This window comes from Lithobates pipiens, unplaced genomic scaffold (genome assembly GCF_037356315.1).
Source record: "Lithobates pipiens isolate NorthernLeopardFrog02 unplaced genomic scaffold, aLitPip1_a1.2 Scaffold_22, whole genome shotgun sequence".
Taxonomy (NCBI): Eukaryota; Metazoa; Chordata; class Amphibia; order Anura; family Ranidae; genus Lithobates; species Lithobates pipiens.
This window is the reverse complement of record NW_027507784.1, coordinates 67,657,468-67,684,778: the sequence shown is the minus strand read 5'-3', so window position 1 is coordinate 67,684,778 and position 27,311 is coordinate 67,657,468. Positions and strand designations below refer to the sequence as shown.

Sequence of the window (27,311 nt, the reverse complement as noted above, 5' to 3'; positions counted from 1 at the left end):
AACTTTTACACATCTCCTAAACGTTAAGAGTGTCTTCTGCAGAACAAAACCGATGCCTATGAAACTGTTAGGGCTAACCAGCGCAACATGCCACCAATGTTTGGCAATAAGAAGTTGAAGACTGGAGAAATGGTTTCCTGGCAGAAAGGCAAAAATGATGGCACTGCAATGACGTGACAAGAAAGATGTGTGCCTAATGAGTACAATCCATAATACCGACACAGATATGCTACACACAAAAGGTGGGAAAAAAAATCATGAAGCCACAAGCAGTGATCGATTACAATAACACCTTGGGAGGTGTTGACAGAGCCGACCAAGCAATGACATTCTATCCAGCAACGTGGAAACAAAAAATAGTACAAGAAGGTCTTCTTGAGCAATGCTTGTGGAATGCCTGCATTCTGTCCAAAAAAAAAAAAAGTGACAAGCCTGTGATTCATTCTGACTTTAGAAAGTTGCCAAACTGATCTTTGTGAACCACACACCAAATGGCTGTGAATAGAGCTGGACGTCGTGCTGCTGGCGTGGTCAACCTGGAACGCTTGACTGGTCGTCACTTCATTGACTACATCCCACCAACTGAGAAAAAGTCAGCACCTACAGTGATGCGAGTGGTTTGTTGCTCAAAGCGAGATGACAGTGGAAAGAAAATCCAAAAAGGAAAGCAGGTTCCATTGTCTTGATTGTGAAGTCTGACTTTGTGCAGTCCCACGTTTCAAAATTTTTCGTACCCGTGATGTTTACTAAACCAATGACTAGTAATATTGCACCCATGTTTGGACAAATTTCAGCATTTTTAATTTAATTACATTATTGAATAAAATTTATTGAATAAAATGTATTATTATTTATAGTTATTATATTATAATTAATGATTTTGTGTTTCAAACGTCATCATACCCAGGTGGTCTACTAGACTCTTGTTTGGACAGATTTAAGCGAGTTATTCCTAAAACCCCATACACACTATCAGATTTTCTGCTGATTTTTTCCTTCAGATTTACCAAAAGCATGTAGTACAAGGGCCTGCCTGATTGCATACAAATTGAAACTCTTAAAGTTTGACCTCATATTATATGCTTTTGGTAAATCTGAAGGGAAAAAAAAAAAAAGCAGAAAATCTGATAGTGTGTATGGGGCTTTAGAATTACAGAAATAAAATTTAAAAACGTCAAATTTCTATGTACCACTTTGAGACTCAAAAATCTGACATAATCATACCGCCAGGGAGGTTAAATGCCCCGGTCTACCTGAGTATTGTTGCTGACCATGTCCATCCCTTTATGACTACAATGTAACCATCTCCTGTTGGCTACTTCCAGCAGGATAATGCACCATGTCAGAAAGCTCAAATCTGACAATCTGAATGAAACAGACGATAGTGAGCCAGAGACCAGAGGCCTTTGGAAATGTTATTTGTTACTGGTTACTTCTTCTTATTCTTTTATATTAAAGTTGAATCCACAACTCTAAGTCCTTGGACAAGGTTAAAAACAATAGGACAATACGTGCCTTACTGTCCACTGAACGCCAATGGCACAAAATGAATAAAAAGTTATTTTCTGTCTGCAATATGTACACTACATGCTTTTTTTGACAAACACGTTGAATACCTTATACTATTACTATGTACCATTATGGACTGTACTTTTGGAAAAAATTTCAATAAAAATCTATTTGATAAAAAAATATATAAAAGAAGCTCATATCATCTCAGACTGGTTTCTTGAACTTGACAATGAGGTCATTGTACTCCAATGGCCTCCAGATCTCATCCAATAGAGGACCTTTGGGATGTGGTGGAACAGGAAATTTGCATCATGGATGTGCAGCCGAAAAATCTGCAACAAGTTCGTGATGCCATGATGTCACTATGAACCAAAATATGAGGAATGTTTCCAATGCCTTCTTGAATCTATGCACAAAGAATTAAGCCAGTTCTGAAGGCAAAAGTCTAGTCCAACCTGGTGCTAGCAAGGTGTACCTAATAAAGCGGCCAGTGAGTGTAGATTACAAAGAGATTACCAGGCAGTGGAGTTCTGAAATACAATATGAAGTTCCACAATATATGGCAATAACTGCATACACCTGTGTTAGGTCTATTACCTGAATACTTGTATTCCATTGCTCAGCAAAGTTCATATCTGGAAATCCAGAAGCTAGAGAAAGAAGTTCCTTAAAAATATCCCGATATTCAGAGAAGCTGAACGAGTTCAACAGATGTATTTGTCTGTGGGAGAAGCGAGACTTTACCCTTTTTTCCAGAAGCTCCATGACATCCTAAAACAGAGAAGGTTGATAAGTAGATAAAGACAAGGGGAACCAGGCAAGTCAGGTAGGTAATGGTGCAAAGAACCGATCTAGAACATCAAAAGAAATGCCAATGAAGTGTAAAATGACCCAACATGTGTGGATGTCGGCTGGCAAAATTTCAGGGGAAGCTGCTTCTCAAAGACAGGCAGGGAGACTCTTGATCGGAAGCACCAGCAGTATGTCATCAGGATTACTATGCTGAAAAATCCATTTAAAGCAGAATTTAAGTGTAAACCGAGAACCAAAAACACTATTTAAAACCCCTTCCACTTGGGGTGGACTCCGCCAGGAATCTGCCTGGTCAGCGAGGAATCTGTCTGCTGATTCTCACTGAGCAGGCGGATGGCTGGCCCATGTCCACTCATGCATAGCAGAGACAGACACAGCCGACTCTGCTCTATTGGCAGTCGGATGTAAACAGACCACCTGTCCATTAACACCCAACTGTCATCTGATCCACCAGATGGATGGGGAACGGATTCTCATGCCCGTTTTTAGCAGATCGGATTTGATGTCGGCGAGTGTAAACAGACACATATCCGTTTCCATTTAGCCTAGGCCAGAAACCAGTAAGCAACTGAAGAAATAAAAAAAAGAAAAAAAAATAACACATTAAAACAAGTGAATAGATTATACCTTCCTATCTATTTAATAAGGCTAGCAGCAAAATGATTAAGAATAGTTAAAATGCCTTTTAATTTTTTATTTTTTTTTACCATAACACATTCTCTGACTCCATTCCAGATTCAGCGCTGTCCCATCTGCCACAGCTCTTCTGCCCTCTCTCACAGGCTTGGCTGAAAGCAGAAGCCATGAGCTCCTGATGCGGAGAGTTAAATCCTGTAAGGAGGGAGCTAGAGGTGGGGCCGAGCCACACGGTGGGTGTCTTTAGATGCACACAGCCCTGCACATCTGCCCTCCCATAGCAAACGCTTCCTATGGGGGCAGACACATGAGGAGTGGAGGGCACCAGCTGGAAAGCCCAGAGAAGGAGGTTCAGGGCTGCTGTGTTACAAATAATTGCACAGAGCAGGCAAGTTCTTTGTTATTTTTATTAAAATAACAAACCTTACAATCACTTTAATTTTGAATAAAGTTTCACTTTAATAACACTCAGTCTGCACAAGAATAGAGATTTGGTTCCCTTCTCCTCCTACGTACCCCTGCACCATGACTGGCAAATATAACAAGCAGCAAAAGGACCAGCCATGTGGCAGCATTCAATTCCCATTTGGGTAGGCTGCTCTGCTCAGATTCTAGCATTTGATAATCCAGATATAGTCAAAGCACTCTGGCTCACAGAAGAACAAAGTAAATGTACTACTGTGAAAAAAAATCATAGCCAAAAAAGCTATAGCAATACTTAGCTTTTAAAGCTCCCTCAATTCTTAAAACATCTCCAGTTACCCATTATTTGTTAACCACTGCAACAATATAATCTCCCTTACATCTTGTGGGTTACAGGAGTACATTTACTTCTGTTCTCCTGTGACCCATAGTTAGCTTATAGCCAACTATTCCCCCATAATCCAGTGAGCCGAAGCAGATAGGAGAGCAGTGACTGACAGTCATGGCTCTCTGCTAGAAGTAGACCGAGAGCTGAGCGATCAGCAATCATGTGATTGCTCAATTCTGGGTCTTAGTGGGACAGCTGCAGTATCCTACAAATGCTGCAGGCAATAAATACCGGGGTGCACCTTGTCGTGTACAGTTGCCCAACTCTGCAATATCAACATTGTTATCTTATTTTGAACCATTTTGTATTACATTGTGTTTCTTCTTTTGGAATTTTGTATATTTCGATTTTGTATTAATAAAAACATAGTTTTATACTTCACTGTATAAGTGGTACGTGCCTTCAAAGTCCATCCATAGGGAATTTCTTCTTTCTGCAGGCATGGGAGGTGGGTGTGTGTATAATAAATATATGTTTGTTTGTTTTTTTGTTTTTTTTATAAAGCCCATCTTATGATTTTTACCTGCTTTTGGTGCCAAAACCCTGTCCCAAATCAGTATCATAGCTGTACAATAGTCTTCTAAATAACCAACCATAATACAATGTACAACTAAGGGTGCATATGTTTTCTCACGCGCTATATACAGCGTTACATAATAATCCATATCAGTAATAACTGGATTTCTGAATTCCTTGTTCTGTCTTCAGAAATAAAAGCCTCTGCTTGCAAAAGAGTGTGATGCATGTCAGAAGGCCACATCAACAAGCAAGGCTGCTTTAATGACTGGTAAGAAAAAAAAAAATAATTCAGTTTGACAAGTGTTTTTTCCTTTGGATAAGATATTATAGTAGCACAGTTAACACCTTGAGGTTCAAAAGGTTTAGGGAAAGCAGAGGCATTCAGGAGCCAAAATCATACCCACCAGTCGACAGGTGAGTCCGATGACTGTGATTGGAGTCTGGGCTGACTGTGCAATATCAAAAAGATTATACAGCAACGTCTGGTTCTTATGGTGAGCAAACAGATCAAACTCATCCAGGATAAAGAGGACAGGACAGCTACTGGTGCGGTCACCTGAATATAAAATAAATATTAGAACCTGTTTCAACCCAGTTACCCCCCAATTAAATCAAAGAAAAGCCCTCTTTCACAAAACAAATTTGATATAAAAATATTAAATACTAAACAAGCCTTTTATTGTAATGTTCTACAGAAAAAATAAATAACTTTTCTATTTCAATATGCGGTCAGAAATAATTTTCTAAAGCTGCAAAAATTTAAATGTCGCTCTCCATGGCAACACTGGGGTCATTCTATACTCTATTTGATTAAACTCAGAACTCATTTCCTTCTTGAATGATTGGCTCTCTGCTTTACCCAGCCGTCTGTATTTTTAAGCTACAAAATGCATGGGTTTTGCTGCATGAAAATGGACAAATATGAAAAGGCCCCAAAAGTCTGCTAAAAACCTTGCAATGCATATAACTGGCCACGAGAAAGGCATTTCCCCTGCCTCAGCAAAGTTGGAGATCCAGTTTGAGGCTCCATTCACACCATGGCGTTCAGTTTTGCTGGCAGAATTGCAGCGATTTGTAAACGCTGCGAACCGCGGGACGCCCTTGAGATCCCCACTACTTTGAAAGGCACTGAATCGCCCGGCGAAGCGAGATGAAATCGCGAAAACAGAATAGCGGGACGCCCAAAAGAAGTTCTTGTACTTTGGGTGTCGGGCATCCCGCGATTCTGTTTGTGTGTTTTTACGGCGATTTGTTGGGCTACAATCATGGCAAAATCACGTTGCGATTTGGTGCCATTCAAAATAGCAGGGGTCGCAATGGCGTCCGTGATTTGCGGTGTTTCCAAATCGCGCCGATTCTGCCTGCAGAACAGAATGCCACGGTGTGAAAAGAGCATGAAGGTATGTTTGTTTGCTCAAAGACAATAAATAAAACAGCAAAGCACTAAATTTTCAGTTGAAATCATTGAAATACATTCAAGATGCATCAAAACAAAGGTTGTGCACAAAGTAGAAAAGCACGTCTTAAACCATCGTGCTATAGAGAAGGACCTTGATGTCTGTGTGGAAGCAGAGGTCCAACACGCTCTCTAAGATACAGAAAACAGCAAAGTTAATCTTCATGGCTGATTTTGCGAACTCTAGATCTGACTTAGCAGGGAGCATGTTGGTTCTCTGCAGAGACACTATTGCACACAGATAGAAAGGGTAGTGGCAGGTGACAACCGTTTAACTTACTAAACCTACCAGCATTGTTTTCATTATATTCTACTTACTAAGGCATGTGCAGAGTATCTACATTCTGGCCATGCCTCTAGTAATAAGGGTCACTGTTGCCACAGTTTTTAAAACATTCAAAAAATAAGTGCCTATACGGTTTAAAATCCAGCCTACCTATACTGTTTAAAATGCTGTGCTCTGCAAATGCTCATCCTAAAATCAGAGCCACTAAAGGCCGATCTGTTGACAGCTTTAAGAATTACTGTTGCTAAAGGGGGAATTAAAGCAACAGAAATTACAAAGATTGTGCTAAGAGAACACAGATTAGGGAGGGAGAAAAGAAAAGCAGGAGAGGCGACAGGACAAACTCTGCTGCCAGGGAGACACAAAAAAAAAAAAAAAAAAAAAGCATGGCTGAACAAAAAAACAAAACAAAAAAACTGACAGCTCCGGAGGAGCCCCTGTACTGACAATCCAATGTTAGCACAGCTAAGGCCCCTGGCTGTGCTATTGTGTTCTGACTAGGGGACCTTTGATTAGACGAGGAACAATAAGGAGCTGCTCTGCATTAGAGAATGGCTTTGGCTCTCTTAGTCAAAGAGCTATAAAATTACCTGTTTTTAAAGCTTCCAAAAGAAAAGAAAGGTTTTCAGCAAAGCTGCCCTGTGAAAAAAAAAAAATGTATATATTATATCTGTGCAGAACATACAAAGTAGTAAAAGGAGAAGTGAGCGTTTGGGTTGTTTTGCCCCCCATTATACTTAACTAGGTGGATGCAGCAGAAGTCCGATGCTGCATTTGCACTGAGAAGCGAGCCATTGAACACCGCAGATGGCTCGGTATCCTCGGCTCCTGAGCAGAGAGCTGCTGACTGTCAATCAGCAGCTCCCCTGCTCCGCTCCTCCATGCTCACTGGAGCGCTGAGATGTGTAAGGGCGGGGAGCGGCTGGCTCAGCGGGGAGCTGAGAGGCTGAGAAAGCCATCAGTCCAGGCACCTGGTGGATCCAACTCCTAAAGTCAGGATGACAAGATGTCTGGACTGATCTGTGTGATGTCATTAGAGAGCAGACTTCAGACCGCTCTCTGCTGAAAACGGGTCAGAGGAGTGCAAAACAAATTACACCCCTGTGACTTATAGGAGACGCCCAAACAAATGGGCTCAGGCTAGACTCCTCCTTTAACAGCTGGCGGACCAGCTGCCACAGTTTTATTGTGGCAGGTTGGCTCCGCTGCGCAAAATCACGTTATATTACGTGATCTCGCGAGGATTGCATAGCAGGCGCGTATGCCCGTGGCGAGCTCAATACCCGCAATCATCTCATGGAGAGGAGGAATGGGGAAATGCTAATGTAAACAAGCATTTCTCCGTTCTGCTTAGTGACAGTACACTGATCACAGCTCCCTGTAATCAGGAGAGGTGATCAGTTTTGGGTAAGATGGGCAAGAGATTTTCTTACGCTTCCGGTCTCAGATATGCAGCATGAAATATGGGGAAATCGCTTTAAAGTAAAAAGAAATCCTCCCCTAGGCCTGGTACACACCTAGACATTTTTTTTATGCTTGCAGAAATTCACTACTGTTCATTTACCATGGTTTCCTATGGGAGACATTTATTTATTTTTTGGTTCAAGAGACTTCAATGAAGAAGCTGCAGAATATTTCAGTCTGAGGACAAATTGAGAGATAGCATGGACACTGACAGCAATAACTACCCAGAACCAGTCCATCCAGCACCATACCGCCACAGGAGTGGGCTCCTCAGCTTACAGAGTATTATACCTCAGATCAAGAAATGTCCATTACACTGACAACGCACATTAAACATGTACACACAATCTAAAAAAAAATAGCCCCAAATGGATAAAATAACCCTCTTCCCACTGATGTCCATGAAGGATCCCTTTCTCAATGTGATAGCAATGCGAGAGGGAATGATGCACAGCCAGGACCTCTTTTACATGACCTTTACAAGTATAACCCTACTGTCACTTTGACAAAGGAGTTCTCCATGTCTGCGAAACATCAGTGGATGATTTCCTCTATCCTTTTGTGACTATATTTGGATTGGGCCTCAATATGTTTTTGAGGTACATTGGTGGTGTGTTAACTATTTTTTGATCTGAGCAATAAAAACCTGACAGTGGTTTTAAAAACTTCGACATTCTCTATCTCACTCTCTCAAGATGGACTTTAGAGTGGAGCTCCACTCAAAAGGGGAAACTCCGCTTGTCTGTCTGCCCTACTCTACCCCCCACACACACATTTTTAAAAATACAGCATTATACATTTTGTCTTTTTACAAACCAGAAGGAAGAAAACGCAGAAGGAAAAAAAGGTCTGAAAGCCTGTAGCATCTGGCAAAATAAACATGCCAGTTCTTGCAAATATTTTACAAATAAGCACCCCCCCAAAAACATACTGCCCAACTCTAACAGATTAGCTGTTACTGCCTATCCCAATGAACTACTATATGTTCCTTTCAATTGCTTCAAGAGCATTACATACATTTTAATGATTCATAAAAATATAAAATAAAAAATAAAACATTCTGAATAGGAACTATGGATATTCAAATACGTAAATATTCTTAACACTGCAAAAGTTAAAGCGGTATTAAAAAGGAGTTGTAAAGTCAGTTACAAGAGCCCTGAAAGCCCAGTTACAAGAGCCCTGAGCCTAGGGGACAAATATTCCAGTTTCTTCCCCCAGCTGAGCAGAAGTATTTGTGCAATTTCTGCAGACAGGGGGTTAGCAGTGATTGTCTCTTGTGCCATGTCCACAGTCTCTGACCGTCTCTTGTGCCATGTCCACAGTCTCTGACCGTCTCTTGTGCCATGTCCACAGTCTCTGACCGTCTCTTGTGCCATGTCCACAGTCTGACGTCTGAACGAGAGGGGGTGGGCACGAAAATGCACCTTTGCCTAAGTGGACAAAAATCCTTGCACAGGCCCTGCCAGGAGCCAGAAGTTCTAGACACAGCCAGATACAGACACAGTTCCAAATGTGGAAAAAAGAAAAGACCAAATAAACTTGTATAGCTAGGCTGAAGAAAAGAGGATTATTCATTGTCAATTCTAAAACTAAAGCCAATCTAGGGAAAGGCAAAAAAAATCCCTACATAAAATGTAACTTGACTGGATCCAGCAGGGGAAAAACAAAAGCCTATAATATAAAACATGCAGCCCTATACTGAAGCAATCTACTGAGTTGGATGGAATCAGTTCCAATGGAAGGCTTTTCCACATTTGCACTTACAGAATGGATTCTTTACTGTATGTGGAGATTAAGCCTCTTTTCTCACCTGTAAAAAAGTGTGTCCTCCCATGTAACAAAATACCATAAAATAATATTGGGTGTGTACAGCCTTTTCTAAATGGGCGATATCAATAACCTGATGCCAAGTAATGTAGTTCCAAATAAATAGATAAGTAAACTTCTATAAACCCCTATACAAAAAGGCAGCCACCAAGATCCAGAAAGTATACTTACAAATACTCTATCCCCAACTACATTCTCCAAATGTAATTGCCTAGTAATCTCTTTCAAAGCAATCTTGTCGTTTATCTGCAGCAAACCTAAAAACAAAAAAACAAAACAGATTTCATTAGAAATAAAAATTACATCAATGTAACATGTAGCTTGTGCCTTGTGGCAATCCTCCCTTCTTTACCATACCATTCAGATGGACTGCTAGGGCATTCTCCTTCAGCTCTTTTACTGCCAGGATCTCCTTCAGAGCATCATGCAACAACTGGAAGATTATAAATAATACAAAGAGGGAAATTGATTGAGGAAATTAGATGCTAATTAGGATGCCTCTAAGCAAAGTCTATGAGATAGTATGTTTGTGTGCTTGCATCCCCTGCACGTGCAATCCAGGGTAAGCAACTGATTATTGCATCTACATGGGCTTGTTGGATATCCCATGTCAAAACCATGGACATTAGTATGGAGTTATTAAATAAAATGAAAGATGGTACAGCACTCCCCTACTGATTATAAAGTGATCAATAAATAATATAAACCCTCTATGTGAATCTGCTGTGATGGGCATCAATGCAATAGGTGGATAAATGTTTAAAGGAAAGTTATAAAAAAAAAAAAAATATTAAAAATAATAATATCAAAGTATTATAAATACAAATCAATCAAGTGAATAGACTCAAGCAGTGTCACTTTACATAAAGTACTCCTAGTAGTAATACACTACTGTGACAACAGAATGCTTGAGTAGAAACATGCAACCAGTTTCAGGTAGACTTAGGTGGTTATAACAATAAAGTCCATAAACATCGAAAGCATTAGATGCTACAGTGCTAACACGCAAACACCTTCAGTGTCCCTCCACCTTCACTCTTATGTGATTATCTCTACTTTGGACCTAATACAGGTCACCACGCGACTGTATAAATCCTCTAGTAGATGGCAATATCCTCTATCGTCGTTTACCACCCGCAAAGGAGCTGGTGTAGCTATATTTTTCAAACGTGGTTCACCGTTCACATGTATTGACTTAGTAGACCCTAGATCATGTAAATTACTGCCGTTAACTGAACACCAAGAAAAACATGAATTACCTTGCAAAGTGTTTTATGGATATTTGCAAATACGCCACTATGCCCAAACCTTTGCCCCAAATCTACAAAATTTTCAGCACCAGCCACTTTCGAGAGCATAATTATGGAGGGATCCGCACATCGGGGCCTGATCTTCGACATATACTGGCTACTTAACTCCTACTCTATACCAAATAGGAGTAAACATGCCTATATGCTTCGCTGGGAAAAGACGCTAGGAGAAGAAATCCCCAAGATGATGTGGCAGAGGATTTGGTTCCAGCTCCTAAAAGGCTCCTTTTGCACGCTTTATAAGGAAAATGTATATAAAATTCTCTATTTCTGGTACCCGACACCAGACGTCCTCCACGCCACCTACCCCTCTAGCTCTGATTGGCGCTGGCACTGTCAGGGGGACAAAGGTACCCTCTACCATATTTACTGGCGTTGCCCCATGACCGTGCCCTTCTGGACCGCAATGCAACAATTATTGTCCCACCTTTTTGAGGTGCAGGTCCCCATGACGCGAAAATTCTTCCTACTTGGCGTGTCACCATTACCAATGGCTAAACCATCCAAGAAGCTGCTTAGACACATCCTTACAGCTACCATAATTAAAGACGTGGAGCGAAAGGAAAAAATGACAGCAAGATTACAGGATAGGCTGGAATCGCACAATAAGGTCTGGGAGCACTTGCCCTGAGCCGGTGGTTGAGCTACTACTCTACTTTATCATCTCCTCTTTATTGACTCTTGATTCTCCTCCTATCCTCTTATCTTTTATGTTTTGTTTTTTTTCATAGCCCATAGGCTCTCACCTAACCTATGGCAAACCTCAACTACTAACAGTTCATAGTATGACACACCAATGATCTTGCCCCACTAACGGCTAAAATGTCTGTATTTGCTATATCCCTGTTTTAAAGGTTGCTTGGACCTCACTGGGTTCTTTTTTAGTCTTTTTACCTGCTGAGATAACTAATAAAACTGTTAGTTGAAAAATTAAAAAAATAAATAAAAATTATTTAAATCAAGCCCTTTTACTAGGGATTTAAAATCAAGCCCTTTTACTAGGGATTAAAATCATGATTTAAATAGACTTATTTTAATCAAGTCCACCCTGGTCAACACTGCACCATCTAACCCTTTGGATGTTTATGGACTGTACTGTTATAACCACTTAAGTCTACCGGATATTGCTTGTATGTTTTTACTCACGGACTCTGTTGTCACAGTGGTGCCACTACATTACTACTAGGAGTTATAGCTGCACGATTGATCGTTAAGAATCTAAATCACATTCTTTTTCTCTTCCCGAACAACATGTCACCATTCTGTTTAACAAGTGCAGAGAGTTCTCAAAACTGGGAAAGAAAAAAAAAGAAAAAAAAAATCTAGGCAGCCTGCCAAGTTTAATCACAGCACACAAATGAGTAGAAACAAAGTATCTTTTTGTTATTTTATCAAAGGAAAGAACTCCTGGTGTAAATGAAGGAAGTTTAACCATTTAAGGACCAAACCTTTTCGGACATTTGTTGATTACAAGTAAAAATTATCTGCTAGAAAATTACTTGGAACACCCAAACATGAGATGTATATATTTTTTTTTTTTTTTTTTTTTTTTTTTTTTTTTTAGCAGAGAGCCTATAGAATAAAATGGTAGTTGTTGCAAAATATGTTCTCAGGAACTGTTGTAGATGGTACATACAGCGGGTAAAAAGTATTGAACACATCAACATTTTCCTAGGTAAATATATTTCTAAAAGGTGCCATTGCCATGAAAATTTCACCACGTTGGTAACAACCCATGCAATCCATACATACAAAGAAACCAAAACAAAGTTAAGAAATGAAGTGGTTTAATAAAATGGAATGACGAAAGGAAAAGGTATTAAACAAGCTAACTGAAATGTATTTAATACTTGTACAAAATCTTTTGTTGGTAATGACAGCTTCAAGATGCCTCCTGTATGGAGAAACTAGTCACATACATTGCTCAAATGTGATTTTGGCCCATTCTTCCAGTCTTCAAATCTTGAAGGTTCAGTTGGCCTCTTCTATGGACTCTGATCTTTTGTTCTTTCCATAGATTTGCTATTGGATTCAAGTCAGGCGATTGGCTGGGCCATTCTAGCACCTTTAATTTCTTTTTTTGAAAACAATTGAGAGTTTCCTTGGCTTTATGTTTGGGATCATGGTCTTTCCGAAATGTCCACCCTCGTTTCATCTTCATCATTCTGGTAGATGGCAGCAGATTTTTATCAAGAATATCTTGGTACATTTTTCCATTCATCCTCCCTTCAATGATGTGAAGTTTGCCAATACTGTATGCTGAAAAACAGCCCCACACCACGATGTTCCCACCTCCAATCTTCACTGTTGGTATTGGGGTGTTTTTGGGGTGATGTGCAGTGCCATTTGAACTCCAAACATGGTGTGTATTATGACAAAGAGTTTTGGTCTAACCAAACTATATTCTCCTAGTATTTCACAGGCTTGTCTAAATGTGGTGCAGCAAACTTTAAACGAGCTTCAACATGCTTTTTTTCCTTCAATGGAGTCTTGCGTGGTGAGCGTGCATACAGGACATGGAGGTTGAGTGCATTACTTATGGTTTTCTTTGAAGCAAACGTACCTGCTAATTCCAGGTCTTTTTGAAGCTCTCTACATGTGGCTCTTGGACAACCCTTCTGAAAATTAATGCTTTTCACTCCTCTGTCAGAAATCTTGCAAAGAGCACTTGGTCATGGCCAGGTTATGGGGAAATTGTGTTCTTTCCACTTTCAGGTTAGGGCCCTGACAGTGCTCACTAGAACATTCAAAAGTTTAAAAAACACCTTCTGTAACCAATGCAATCAGTATGGACACACTGAGCTGCAGCTCGGCTTGGGTGCCCCTATAGCAAGCTGCTTGCTGTGGGGACACTCAGATGCGAGGGACCAGGAGCACTGAAGAGGCACCTGAGAAGAGGAGGATCTGGGCTGCTTTGTGAAAAACCACTGCAACAGAGCAGGTAAGTATAACATGTATGTTATTTATAAGAAAAAAAAAAACACACAAGGAGACATTACAATCACTTTAAGCCAGCCATTGAAGGATCGAATCTCGGCCTGTTCAGCACGAATCGCCGGAGATTCCAACCATGTATGGACAAACTTAATGTACCCAAGTTGATAGATCAACCAGCCTGCTGTATTTTATATGTGGATTATTGCTAGCGGCTGCTATAGCCACTAGCAATAATTACTGTGTTCTCCTGGCATGGACTGCTTACCTTGCCAGGAGAAAACAATAGCTCCGTGGGAGGGATGCCCCCCCATCTACACTGACTGTATTGATGGTGGGGGGAATCATGAGAGTTTCTTTCCTGCATTCCATGGTTGCAGGAAAGAAAATCTCTCCATCTATGGCCGGCCTTAGGCTGGTCATACATATAGTTGAAGGTAAATCTAAAGGAAATTGCGCACAAAAAAAAATTGTAAAATGTATGGCCAGCCTTACACTGACTCACAGCTGGAGGAGAGTTAGAAGAACATCAGATTAGTGATTGGCAAGTGTGGAAAGCTTTGCAAACAGTGGGACAAAAAAAGCACTAATAAGTTGCATGTCAACCCCATCAGCAACCTTATTAAGAAGGTTTTTATATTCTGCCAATACAAATCCTTCCACACAGGAACAGTATCTTGGCTCGTATAAAAAATAATGAACACTCACCATACTCTTCCCTGATCCCCTGGGTCCGATGATCAGCACAGAGTTACTCTCCCCATGAATCACTGTTCTCTTCAGAAGCTCTACTAAGTGCCTGAAATTATAATAACAAAGGCTGAGCTTCTCAAAGTCTTGGAATAGCACAGAGCAGAAAGAAGGAATTAAAAACAAAAAAAAACACAACACACACTAGCTGAAAGGCAGTCATCTGAGAAGCTGGCTTCATCTAACTTCTGACAGCAGCCGAGTGAGAGGCAAACAGCTGTTTGACTCATGTTGTAACTCACAAAGACATAATAGGTGTGGAGGGGCACATCCTTACATGTCATCAATGATAAAGTGTCCTTGAGAAGTAAAAAACATATATTTCTTTATTTTTTTCAAGAAAACGGATTGCTATAGCGCACAGCAGAGGGAAGGCACTTGTATCCAATTAGCATCTTATTGACATATCATTGAAAATAGAATCCATAGTTTCAGCGAGAATATTGCATTGGTGAGGACCTTCTCAAGATCAGTATAGTAGAGGCTACAAACTTATTTTCAAGTAGAACTCCTGTCTGCGACTACATATGTTTTTATATATTCCTTGCATGCTAGGCAGCTTTCTTCCCATATTTTAAGGGCCCATCGACGCTGTTTTTAACACATGCGCAGCAGAAGGCCAAGTCAAACTTCCCAATAATAAAAATATGGCAGTTACCATCTCAGCACTGTGGTGCGTGCTTAAAAATAAGAGATACCCGTTTAAAGTGGTTGTAAAGCCACTTGTTATTATCCAACATAGGGGATTGTAGTGATATAACATGTGCCACACGGTATATCCTTTATTTGAAAAAGGCCGATTTATATCTTATATCAAAGGATCTCCCGGTGCTCATGTGACTCCTCGGCTCTCCTCTCCCAGTCTGACAGATACAGTGGAAGAGGCCAAGAACTCCTGCTGACATCAGTCGGAAAGAGAGGAGGAAAGGTAGAGAAAGCCAAGGAGTCACGTGAGTGCCAGGAGATGCTCTGAAGTAATGTAAATATTTTTATTTTATTTTTTTTAAATAAAGGACATACCGTGGGGCACATGTTATCAAACAGAGGGGATTGTAGAGATATAACACTATTATTTTACCAGCAGGAGCGGAGGATCGTGTAGTGGACAGAGCCGACAGGCGGGGGGGGGGGGGGGGGGGGGGGACGACGACGACAAAAAAAAGTGCCGATGACGGAGGTACGTAAACTGACTACAGTGTCAGGGCTCAGCAGCCATGATAAACCGTGGTCAGTTTACAGGGAGAGGGCAGAAACAGGCAGGATCAGCCAGGTTTTTTAGGTCATACAGAGGGTCAAATGACAGCACAAGCAGTGAAATCGCCCCACTGTCAGAATACAAAGACACAGCGTGGAGAATTCCCTCATTCACCTCGAATGTGTGGCTAAGGTAAATCGGGTCAGTGTTTTTTTTTCCCCTTCAACCCACTGGTTAAAAGGGGGAAAAAAAATAAATAAATAACCTCATCTGTGGGCTGCCTAAGTGTTTTGGGAGGCCCATAGAAGTCATGTCAACACACAAAGAAATCTCCCATTGATGCATGACAGCATACATGCCTAACGCTACAGAAAAATGTACCTGCATAGTACCAATATCTAAACAAGCCATAATTATCTGAGGTTTTCTAAACTAAAAATGAAAGAAAAAAAAAAAAAAAAAAAGAGAGAAGGGTGCGCATTTGCCATTAACGGCAAACAGTTCGAATTGTGTGCTAGTGTTTAAGTATTGAAGAAAGAGCGAGGCTTTTTTAGCTTGCCCATTCGACAGAAGTCGATCAAATAATCAACTTCATTGATTGAAACTTATCATCTAGTCCATGTTGAGCTGGATGAATTTTGATCCGCCTTTTCCCAGCTTAAAGGATAAGGTCACCCTTCTGGAACATGTTACATGTTTCACCCCTACTTAGGGTGGAACCTGTGAGCTGGTCTTCAGGTGTCTTCACTGTGCATGTCATTCTGGCACACAGAGATGAGGCCAGCACTGTAAACTGAGCTGTGCATGAGTAAACAACAAGCATGCAAACAGAGGTATTTTACAGCAGGACAGACATTGCATGTCTCTTCTGCAATAAAAGCCTGCCAGCTTGCTGTTTGTTATAGTAGAACATAAGTTTCACTTTAAAAACAAACAGAATTTTGAAGTACAGTACTTTGAAACAATATATGTTAAGTTGTTGAATATGCCAAGAACTTTCATAGGAATTTTCAGGAAAATATGTTTGTATAAAACTTTGTTCTAAAATATACCAGTGTATGGCCAGCTTAAAGCGGGAGTCCGCCGGGAGTCCGCTTTTTTTTTTTTTTTTTTTTAAAGCCAGCAGCTACAAATACTGCAGCTGCTAACTTTTAAAATAGTGACACTTACCTGTCCAGCGCGCCCGCGATGTCGGCACCCGAAGCCGATCTCTCGATTGTCTCTCGGGTGCCGCCGCCGCCATCTTGGGTATGGGAATCAGGAAGTGGAGCCTTTCGGCTTCATTTCCCGGTTCCCTACTGCGCATGCGAGTCGCGCTGCGCAATGAGGATGGACCCGCTGCCTCTGGGATCTGTGTGTTTCCCAGCAGGCATTATCTAAGCCCCTTTCCGCAGAGAGCTATCCCGGAAGTGGGTGCAGATACCTGTACTGTACAGATACCTGCACCCCCCTCCCCCCTGAAAGGTGCCAATTGTGGCGCTGGAGGGGGGGAGGAATCCAATGAGCGGAAGGTCCACTTTAGGGTGGACCTCCGCTTTAACCACTTCAATACAGGGCACTTTCACAGCCTTCCTGCCCAGGCCAAATTTTCAGCATGTAAGTATGTTTTCTCCTTCACGAATGTGCACTGATGTGGCAGCACCGATTGTCAGTGCAGACCCACCAGTCTGGAGAGATGCTACTGTCTCTACTTATGCCCTGTCAACATGAATAGAAGAAAGCTGATAACCAGCACTTTCTAGCTACGCTGTGATTGGACACAGCTGATCACATGGTAAAGAGCCTACATCAGTGATGGCTAACCTTGGCACCCCAGATGTTTTGGAACTACATTTCCCATGATGCTCATGCACTTTGCAGTGTAGTTGAGCCTCATGGGAAATTTAGTTGCAAAACAACTGGGGTGCCAAGGTTAGCCATCACTGGCCTACATCATAGGCTCTTTAATGTGATTGGAGATGTGGCGTGTCGGAGCAACACACTGCACTAATGGACTCCGCCATATGAACTCCAATCAGAACGGGAGAACAACTGCCCAGCCATCATTGTGCTATAGGCCGGGTGGAATGTGATTATTATAAACTTTACTTAAATGTCAACAGTAGACCGTGAACCAGACATTGTGCTACATGTGTTTGCAATGAGATCCATAATGTACAGTACAAGACATTAGTTCTCCTTCTGTACTCCTTTCTGCTACTGCATAAGGGAATAATACAACACAACACAACACATAACACCTAATATAATAAGGCAGGTTAGTTGTATTCAACAAGAAACACTGTATTCACACATAGAAAGCAACATACACCAAAAGCTGCAGTTCCTGAGTCTTGGTGAGCAGGGAGTGAGCCCTGAAGTAATTCTCACCCAGTTTAAACAGACGCTATGGAAGTTGTGCGCACCGCACAAGACACAGCAGCTGTGACTGACACCCCCTAAAGCCCAAGAGGTGTATCAAGCATATTCTGCAGACAAAAAGGTGTGTCTGATGAAATTTCCTTCAATAAAAGGATACAGGAGCCGGGGGTGGGGCTGCTTTCTGGTTCACAACAGCTGTTTTCTTAGGAAGAGTTTCTGATGACCTCGTGGAGCACGCATGTTCCGAACGCATGACACGCACATGGTTTCCACTTTCAGTGATGAAATCACTTCCGCCTCCCCAGAGGACCTGGACCTACCAGGAAGTGCTGGGAGCCACCAACACAGCTGAGGGCTTTACTTCCAAATACACCACAGTGTTGTTACCTAGATGAACTCTTTTCCTTCTTACGGTTGTCACTTGGTCGTTTCACAAAGCCAGTACCTTAATGTTACACTTAAAAAGTGCTGCTTGTCTTCTCATTTATCCACATGCAGAGTTCCTTCTAGCACTACAATCAGTGGCAGCCACCGATTCAGGCACCTAGGCATACTTTGATTTTTTACAGGCCCTCATTCATGTACAGATAGCCATATACTGTGGACCGTTTTCTGCGTGTCCTTTTCTGTTTTTGAGATCACTGCAGGCAGCCAGTCATACGCAGCAGAGGCATTCCCCACCCTCCAGCCACACGTATACATGAAGTGTATAGGTACAGTGAGGGGAAAAAGTATTTCATCCCCTGCTGATAATATATTTCAGTGGGCAAATGTACGTTATCAGTCTATCATTTTAATGGTAGATTTTAACCATAAGAGACAGAAAAACAAAAAAAAAAATTCAGAAAAATGCATTTCAAAAAAGTTCTAAATTGATTTGCATTTTAATGAGTGAAATCAAGATATCTGGCTCCCAGGTGTCTTCTATACAGTTAACGAGCTGAGATTAGGAACACTCTCTTAATGAGAGTGCTCCTATTCTCAGCCTGTTAACTGAATGATTTTTTTGAGATATATATATATATATATATATATATATATATATATATATATATATATATATATATATATATATATATATATATATATATATAAGATTCCAATCTCTCCACCATGGCCAAGACCTAAGAGCTGTCCAAGAATGTCAAGGACAAGATTGTAGACCTACACAAGGCTGGAATGGGCTACAAAACCATCGTCAAGCAGCTTGGTGAGAGGGTGACAACAGTTGGTGCGATTATTCTCAAATGGAAGTAACAGAAAATCTCCCGCAGTCTGGGGCTCCATGCAAGATCTCACCTTGTACAGTTTCAATGATCATGAGAATGGTGAGGAACCAGTCCAGAATCTTGTCAATGATCTCAAGGCAGCTGGCACATAGTCACTAAGAAAATAATTGGTAACATTACGCCGAGAAGGACTGAAATGCTGCTCAAGAAAAAGCACATGTACAGGCCTGTCTGAAGCTTGCCAATGAACATCTGAGTGATTCAAAGGAGAAGTGGGTGAAAGTGTTGTGGTCAGATGACACCAAAATGAAGCTCTTTGCCATCAACTCAACGTGCCGTGTTTGGAGGAGTATAAATGCTGCCTATGATCCCAAGAACACCATCCCCACCCTCAAACATGAAGGTGTTTTGTGCAAAAGGGGACAGAACAACTTCAAAAAGGGACAATGAACAGGGCCATGTCCCGTCAAATCTTGGGCGAGAACCTCCTTCCCTCAAGCCAGGGCGTTGAAAATGGGTTATGGATGGGTATTCCAGCACGACAATGACCCAAAACACAGGGCCAGAACAAAGGAGTGGCTCAATAAGCAACACATTAAGGTCAGGGAATTGCCTAGCCAGTCTCCAGACCTTAATATCATAGAAAGTATGTGGAGGGAGCAGCAAACGACAGCCTCTAAACCTTAATGACTTGGAGGGGATCTGCAAAGAGAAGTGGGACAAAATCCCTCAAGATATGTGCAAACCTTGTGGCCAACTACAAGAGACATCTGACCTCTGACGGCCAACAAGGGTTTTGCCATCAAGTACTAAGTCATGTTTTGCGTAGAGGTCAAAAACGTATTTCACTCGTTAAAATGCAAATCAATTTATACATTTTTTTAAATATATTTTTCTGGATTTTGTTGTTGTTATGCTGTCTCTCATCTGCTAAAATAAACCAACAATTAAAATTATAGACTGGTATGGTAACACTGTATTGCTCTGATCAGGAGTACGTAAAAAATAAAAAAATAAAAAAAAATAAAGTACCTTTTTCACACTGTGTCCCTGATCACTGTCACACCAACCATATGATGACAGCACATTAAAAAAAAAAAAATCCAAAACAATTACAACTTCAAAAAATGTGCCATGCCTCTTACTAAATAATTCAGACTGTCTACTTTCCAAAAAGGTAATTTGGGGGGTATTTGTGCTGTTATGGCATTTTCAAATCTCAAGAAATTGATTTATCGATTTTCAGATATATATACCATAGTGGACTCTAACTTTCCTACAGACTAAATAATATACACTGATTTGGGTTATTGTCAGCACTAGATGTAGCAGAATACATTTTGGCCTAAATTTATAATGAATGATTACTTATTTGCAAACAGAAATGAAGAAAAATGCATTTGTTTTCAAAATTGTTGGCTTTTTTCATTTATTTATTTAGGAAAAAAAACAAAAACCCAGGTGATTAAATTCCCCCCAAATGAAAGCTCCATTTGTGCAATAAATAATACAAATTTAATGTGGGTATTGTTGCATGACAGCGCAATTGTCATTCAAATAGTGACAACGCTTAATGCTGAAAACTGGCCAATGCAGGAAATGGGTAAAATTGTCTGATATTGAGGTTGTTAAAGCAATCCTGTGCTTTGCTCTGCAAAGTACAGGTTAAAAGTCATCTGACTCAAAGGTACGTGTATCTGCATATATACTATCCTGTAGAGAATAAAGCGGAGGTCCACCCTAAAATGGACCTTCCGCTCATCGGAACCCTCCCCCCCTCCGGTGCCACAATCGGCACCTTTCAGGGGGGAGGGGGGTGCAGTTACCTGGATAATCCAGGTAACTGCACCCACTTCCGGGACAGCTCTCTGCGGAAAGGGGCGTAACTTACGCCCCTTTCCGCAAGTGCCCGCCCCTTCCCGCAAGTGCCCCGCTGCCTGCTGGGAAACACACAGCTCCCAGAGGCAGCGGGGAGCGTCCTTATTGCGCAGCGCAATTCGCGCATGCGCAGTAGGGAACCGGGAAATGAAGCCGAAAGGCTCCATTTCCTGATTCCCATACCCAAGATGGCGGCGGCAGGACCCGACAGACGACCTAGCGATCGGCTTCGGGTGCCGACATCGCGGGCGCGCTGGACAGGTAAGTGTCACTATTTTAAAAGTCAGCAGCTGCAGTATTTGTAGATGCTGGCTTTTAAAAAAAAAAAAAATAAAAAAAAAAACGCGGAGTCCCGGTGGACTCCCGCTTTAACTTACTTGTGCTGAGATTCCACTCCACATCTCTTGCCAGGGTGGGCTGGCTGAAGCAGCCTCAGTCGCAGGTGAGCCTGTACCTATGAGAGCAAAGAAAGGTCACAATTAGCTGACATATTTCTGAGCCAAAGCACATCATCCACACAAACATGCATCCAATGGCACCCAATAATGCTTTTCCGACAAATCATGCTGCAGGGATAAAACTGCATATAGGAACAGTGATGACTGATTTCTTGCAAAGGCTGTGGAGCTATAAACTTCAGTCACTGACTTGGTGAAAATACGCAGGAGAAACCTCTCTCCCTGATCTTATGTCCCAGGTCAGGGACTCGCTAAGAGCCCATGATCAGAATACCAGTTCCAGAGCCAACACATATAAATGAATAAATCCGTAGTGGCAGGAGTCAGGTGAGTGTTTAGGGCTGAGGGTGGGTAGGATAGAAAGTGGAGTGTTTTTTTTAATTACCTTAAAAGGATAAATTCACCTTTGGGAACGTTACATGTTCCACCCGTTTTTAGGATGCAACATGTTCCCAATGTTGCAGCAGCTCCCCGATTGCCCTGCCCCGTCCCTGCCCCCTCCTAAGGCAGCAGTATAGGAAGAAGTTCACAGTACTAGTGGTCACTTTTTAAAATCGGCTCCATTCACACGGCTACATCATTCATTCACACAACTCTGTGAATGAATAAACTACAAGCCCCGACATCCTTTGCGGTTATCGCCTTGTAGTTCAATGATTTCTTCACGTCAGTATATCTGCTTGCCCATGCGACATGTATGGGTAAACAGATATACTGAAAGATCTGAAGGAGACCTGCATGGCACCAGTGATCTGCTGATTGCTGGTGCAATGCTTTACAGCAAGGATCTACAATTAGCCTCCAGTTGTTGCAGAACTACAAGTCCCATGAGGCATAGCAAGACTGACAGCCACAAGCATGAGACCCAGAGGCAAAGGCATGGTGGGACTTGTAGTTTTGCAATAGCTAGAGGTCCGCTAATTGCTCATCTCTGCTTTACAGGCTCCAAAAGAAAAAAAATTATAATAATAAAAACGCACAATTTTTTACCTGCAAAAAAAAAAAATGGTTTTCTAAAAAGGTGAACTTATCCTTTAACCACTTCAGCCCTGGAAAGATTTACCCCCCTTAATGACCAGGCTATATTTTGCGATATGGCACTGCCTCACTTTAACCAACAATTACACGGTCGTGCGACGTTGTACCCAAACCAATTTTTGTTTAAATGGGATTCTCTTTAATGTTATATGCAAACAATAGAACATTAAAACAATACAAATTATCCAAACAGAATCATATAAATAAAAACAGACACTACATAAAAAAATAAATAAAAAAAAAACAACACCCCAAAACTAAACTGATGGCCTTTTTTTCCCCACAAATAGAGCTTTCTTTTGGTGGTATTTGAGCACCTCTGCGGTTTATTATCTTTTGCACTATAAACAAAAGACAGACAATTTAGGAAAAAAAAAAAAAAAACCCCATACATAGAACAGTAAGGGTCTTTTCACACGGGGCAGATCAGTGCTGATCGGCCCCATGGATATCCGCTTGCTCAGCGGGGATCGCCGCATGACCGATGGAAAAATAGCTTTTTCCTCCGTCGCACTTTTTCGGATCGGAGCAGGTCGGATGTCAGAAAAACCTGACAGGCAGACCTGAACGGATCGTCCGTGTGAAAGGGGCCTAACGGTATTTCTATGACCCTTCCAGGACGGCACACCTGAGATGAGGGCTCCTGCCTACAGGAAACACAATCAATTGACAGCTAGTTATAAGTCCCCACCCTTCCCCTTCATCCCCAGTTTGTAATAAAGTGAACCCCAACCAGTTCACAAGGAGAATCACTCCACATAGGTACTCACCACCTAGTGTTCAGCTCATTTTTCCCTCCACATAGGACGGGAAGTTGTCCTGCCAGCCTAGGTTTGTAGATATACCGTTATCGGTAAGTCTAATGTAGGTTTTCTCCTATCACCTTCCAGGACGGCACACCTGAGAGGATAATCAAGTAAACACATGCCTACCTTCAAGGTGAGATAACAGTTTGTAGGACCTTCCGGCCGAAGGCCAAGTGACAACACTTTCACACGGTAGTGCTTCAGGAACATATCCTGAATGGAGCAGGGGGCCGCACTGCAGATTTTCTCCCAGAAGGCCCCTGCTTTTTTAGCCCAGGAAGTTTCTAGTGACCTGGTTGAATGGGCCTTTGCTGGTGCTGGAACCCCAAAACTCTCATAAGCCAGGAAACAGCTTCCATAATACATCTGGAGACTGAGACTTTAGCAGCCTGAAGTCCCTTGGCCCAGCATACAAAACTAGTAGGCGATTGGATCTCCTAAAATGCTTTTGTTCTCTGTAAACATTCTTGCATTTTGCAGATCCGAATCGAAAATGCATAAGCGATTTTTGGATTAAATTAAGGTCCAAAATAAATAGTTAAATAGATGTGTTGATAACATTAACATAACACTTGTTACAACTTCCTGTTCCGCCCACCGTTTGCGGGCAGACCAGTTTTTGAGCAGTGTATTTATTGAGAAGCAAATGTGAGGGGACATAGTATGCCCCTGCCGTAGACCGATTGTGTCGAAACGCATTAGAGAGCATTTCTTGTACCCCATATTGCTTTTATATGTTTTATTTCGTGATCACTTTATTATCGAGTCATTTGTACATTGCATATTTTTGCAATAAACCTACTGGTTTGCTTTTGATCTGCACCATCCGAAGCCTTTTTTTGCTTTTTCTTTTTCCCATATGCCATTTGTACAAGCTTCATTTGAAAATTGATTTTGGATACACCTGGTCCTTTAAACACAGTTTCCCCTGGAATTTGGAGACCACCAGACAGTGATTGTCGGGAGTGCCTATCTTCAACTGAGGTCCAGGATGGCGAAATGAGGATCGTACACCAGGATCCATCCTATTGAAGGCCCGAGTGTAACCTTCTGCGATTACAAGCCTTTCAGACTCACTGTCGTACGACAGGTGGGTCCAACATCATTGGTAAGAGAACCCATCTTACACCTATAGAAGATTTTATGTAAACATCGCTTCAGTCAAATAGATCGCTGCTGTTGGTTCCATCCTCTCCTCTCGTTACATTTTGGATGAGAAGATTGTTTTTTCCCTTACCTCTATATTCAGCATGATAAGAGGACAGTTTATTGTTGGATGAACTGATAAAAGTTCTTTTCCAGCATTTATGATATGCAGCCTAATTAGCACTATATTGCACAATAATTGTGGGACTATATATCCCTTTAGTATTTATTGTTTATTTTTTTATTTATCCGTTTTCATACACAATTGTTTACAAAACCTTAGCGCCACACTATTTGTTTTACATTTCGTTTGACTTTGTTAGAGTGGTAGCTGCTGTTTCTATTGTAGTAGCGCAGTGTTTTTTCCCCCCACACTCTCACTATATATAAATCAGCATATAGATATACAAGTGTTCAATCCATGCATATGGTGCAGAATCTTAAGTGCAAGTGCTTCACTGTGCAAAATGTGCAATCTTTCCAGAGAAAAGTGACAACATCCAGGTCTTTTTCCACGTTGTGCAAACACACAAGGATAGGTAGTGGCCCCTTACCTTGCGGCAAGGAGGTAACCGCATACACACACACACACACACACACACAAACACAATGGATGTTTCAGATTCTTCTCCCCATGTCCATGGGTACTGGTCACAATATGTCCTTGTTTCTCTTTTGCGTCTTTGTCTCTTTCCTAGTAACTATCAAGTCAAGCCTCTGCTACCTCCTGTCCCAATGCCACCCTGCACCATTATGGTACCATGGTACCGATTTATACACTTCCTGAGTATATTACATAAACTATTGCATTTAATCATTCATCATCTGCTCACTTTGCACTTTATTACGGATGTTTGCATAGTTTTTCCTATTGTTTACATTAGCAAAATTTGCACGTTTGGAATTTTTGCACAATATTATATGTAGTTGTCACGCAGCCCTTTAATAGCAAGGTAAAAAATAATGAAGTTGGCCATTTAGGATCGCAGTATACCTGAACCTCTACCTTTTCTTTTTCTGTGCCTCTTTATATTTACAATTATTGGTGTCTCATGAGAATTACAGCAATACACTGCTCATATTTAGTATCATCTCTTTATATATCTTCTTGTTATTCTATAGAACAGCGCAACACCACCCTCTTTATTCAATAACACTTATAGTGGATACGGTTTGATTCACATTCAGTGTATGCAGCAGTTCTTTCCATTATTATATTATTTTTTTACATGGTAGCGCAGGAATATTTATCTATCACTCTCACTCTGAGCAGCCATTATGTTTTGGGATCTCACTAACCAGGCCATCAGCTGCAAAAATTCCAGCCTTGGGAGTAGTGCAGGCCCCTGCCTGGGAAGATCCGGCCTGTTCAGGGGCATCCATGGCTCTTAAGCTTGCGAACCAAGCTCTCCTTAGCCACCAGAGTGTTATCAGGAGGAGCTGGCCTGGGGACTGGCTGAGCTTCTGAAGGACCCACGGAATCAGTGCTAGGGGTGGGAAGGCGTATGCCAACCTGCACTGCCAGGTCCGAGTCAGAGCATCTAAGCCTCCTGACTCCCTCTCTTGGGAAATTAAGAAATAGCCCTTTACATTCCTGTTTTGCCGGTTAGCGAACAGACCTATTTCCACTTTTCCGAAGCGCTGCTGAATCCCACTGTGCCCATGAACTGCCTCCGTTTAGGTTTTTGGGTACTATCCACCACTTTAGGGAAGACAGAACCTGAGGTGTGTGCATTATCTCCTGGTCCAGGAACTCCCTGGCTTTGTCCCAGGAGCACAGGAAGAAGAAATGAAGGACTCCTGAGTGAAGTTGTGCCCAGACTATGGTCGGTATACTTGCCGACATCAGACCTAGGGTTTTTGGCACCTCCCTTCTGGAGTGCGACATGGTTTTTATCAAGTGTCCCACAGATGAAGCTAGTTTTGCCACTTTGTCCTTTGGCAAGGAGAGCTTCTGCAGTCTGGTGTCCACTATGTAGCCTAGGATGGTCTTGACCTATTCTGGTTCGAGGGAGGATTTTTTCCGTGCTGACTACCCAACCCAGGTTTTCCAGAATCGACATTACCTTGTTGGTACCTGATCTGACCTGGGTGACTGATGGCTTGGATATCAGTAGATTGTCCAGGTATGGAATCAGAGATATACCCCGGAGATGCAGAAAGGCTACAGCCTCTGCTAGAATTTTTGTAAAAATCCTTGGGCTGGCTGTTAACCTGAATGGGGGGGGGGGCTCTGAACTGCCAGTGAAAAATCTCCCCTCCAAAGACTACTGCGAAACTCAAGAATGCCTGATGATCCACATGCATTGGCACATACAAGTAGGCATCAATGAGGTCCAGTGTCATCATAAAGGCCTCCCTCATGAGGTTTTTGCGCATGGAGTAGATTCTCTCTATAGTAAACTTTGTGTATTCCAAGAACTTGTTCAGGTTTCTTAAGTTTACTAACAGCCGATACTTTCCTGGCGGCTTGCGAACAACAAATACATGAGTAGAATCCTAGGTATTGTGGGGGTTTTTTGTACTGGTACCATCACCTGCTGTTCTACCAATTCCTGGATACCATACAGAAGAGCTGATCTTTTCAGGGCAACCCTGGGAGGGGGGATGTGCAAGGGTGATATAAAGGGGGGGGGGGGTTATGCTGAAAATTCCAAGCGATAACCTTCTCGCAGATCTAAGTGCTGTCTGATATCTTTTGCCACTGAGGGACAAAGTGCGACAGCCGACCCCCCACCCTGATCTTGGCGTCAGTTTGTTTGGCGGCGATCTTGGGGGAGGAAAACATTAAGTTGTTCTTTTCCTTCCCTTACCATAGCCCCGCCTTCTGTTGGGCTCTTTTTTGGCTCCATGATGCGGTTGCCCCAGGGGGGCCTCGA

General features: G+C 41.8%; 1 protein-coding gene across 3 annotated transcripts in view; it reads right to left on the bottom strand.

The window, feature by feature from the left end:
- Positions 1 to 27,311, bottom strand: part of ORC4 (origin recognition complex subunit 4) — an 83,784-nt gene that overhangs the window by 41,052 nt on the left and 15,421 nt on the right. For all 3 annotated transcript variants that reach the window (XM_077447737.1, XM_077447735.1, XM_077447736.1), the window contains exons 3-9: positions 21,362 to 21,438; positions 14,280 to 14,370; positions 9,685 to 9,760; positions 9,499 to 9,584; positions 6,624 to 6,672; positions 4,696 to 4,847; positions 2,110 to 2,283 (exon numbers count right to left, since the gene is read on the bottom strand). In XM_077447737.1, the coding sequence (XP_077303863.1) occupies positions 2,110 to 2,283; positions 4,696 to 4,847; positions 6,624 to 6,672; positions 9,499 to 9,584; positions 9,685 to 9,760; positions 14,280 to 14,370; positions 21,362 to 21,438 (705 nt within the window). The remainder of the gene's footprint in view (positions 1 to 2,109; positions 2,284 to 4,695; positions 4,848 to 6,623; positions 6,673 to 9,498; positions 9,585 to 9,684; positions 9,761 to 14,279; positions 14,371 to 21,361; positions 21,439 to 27,311) is intronic.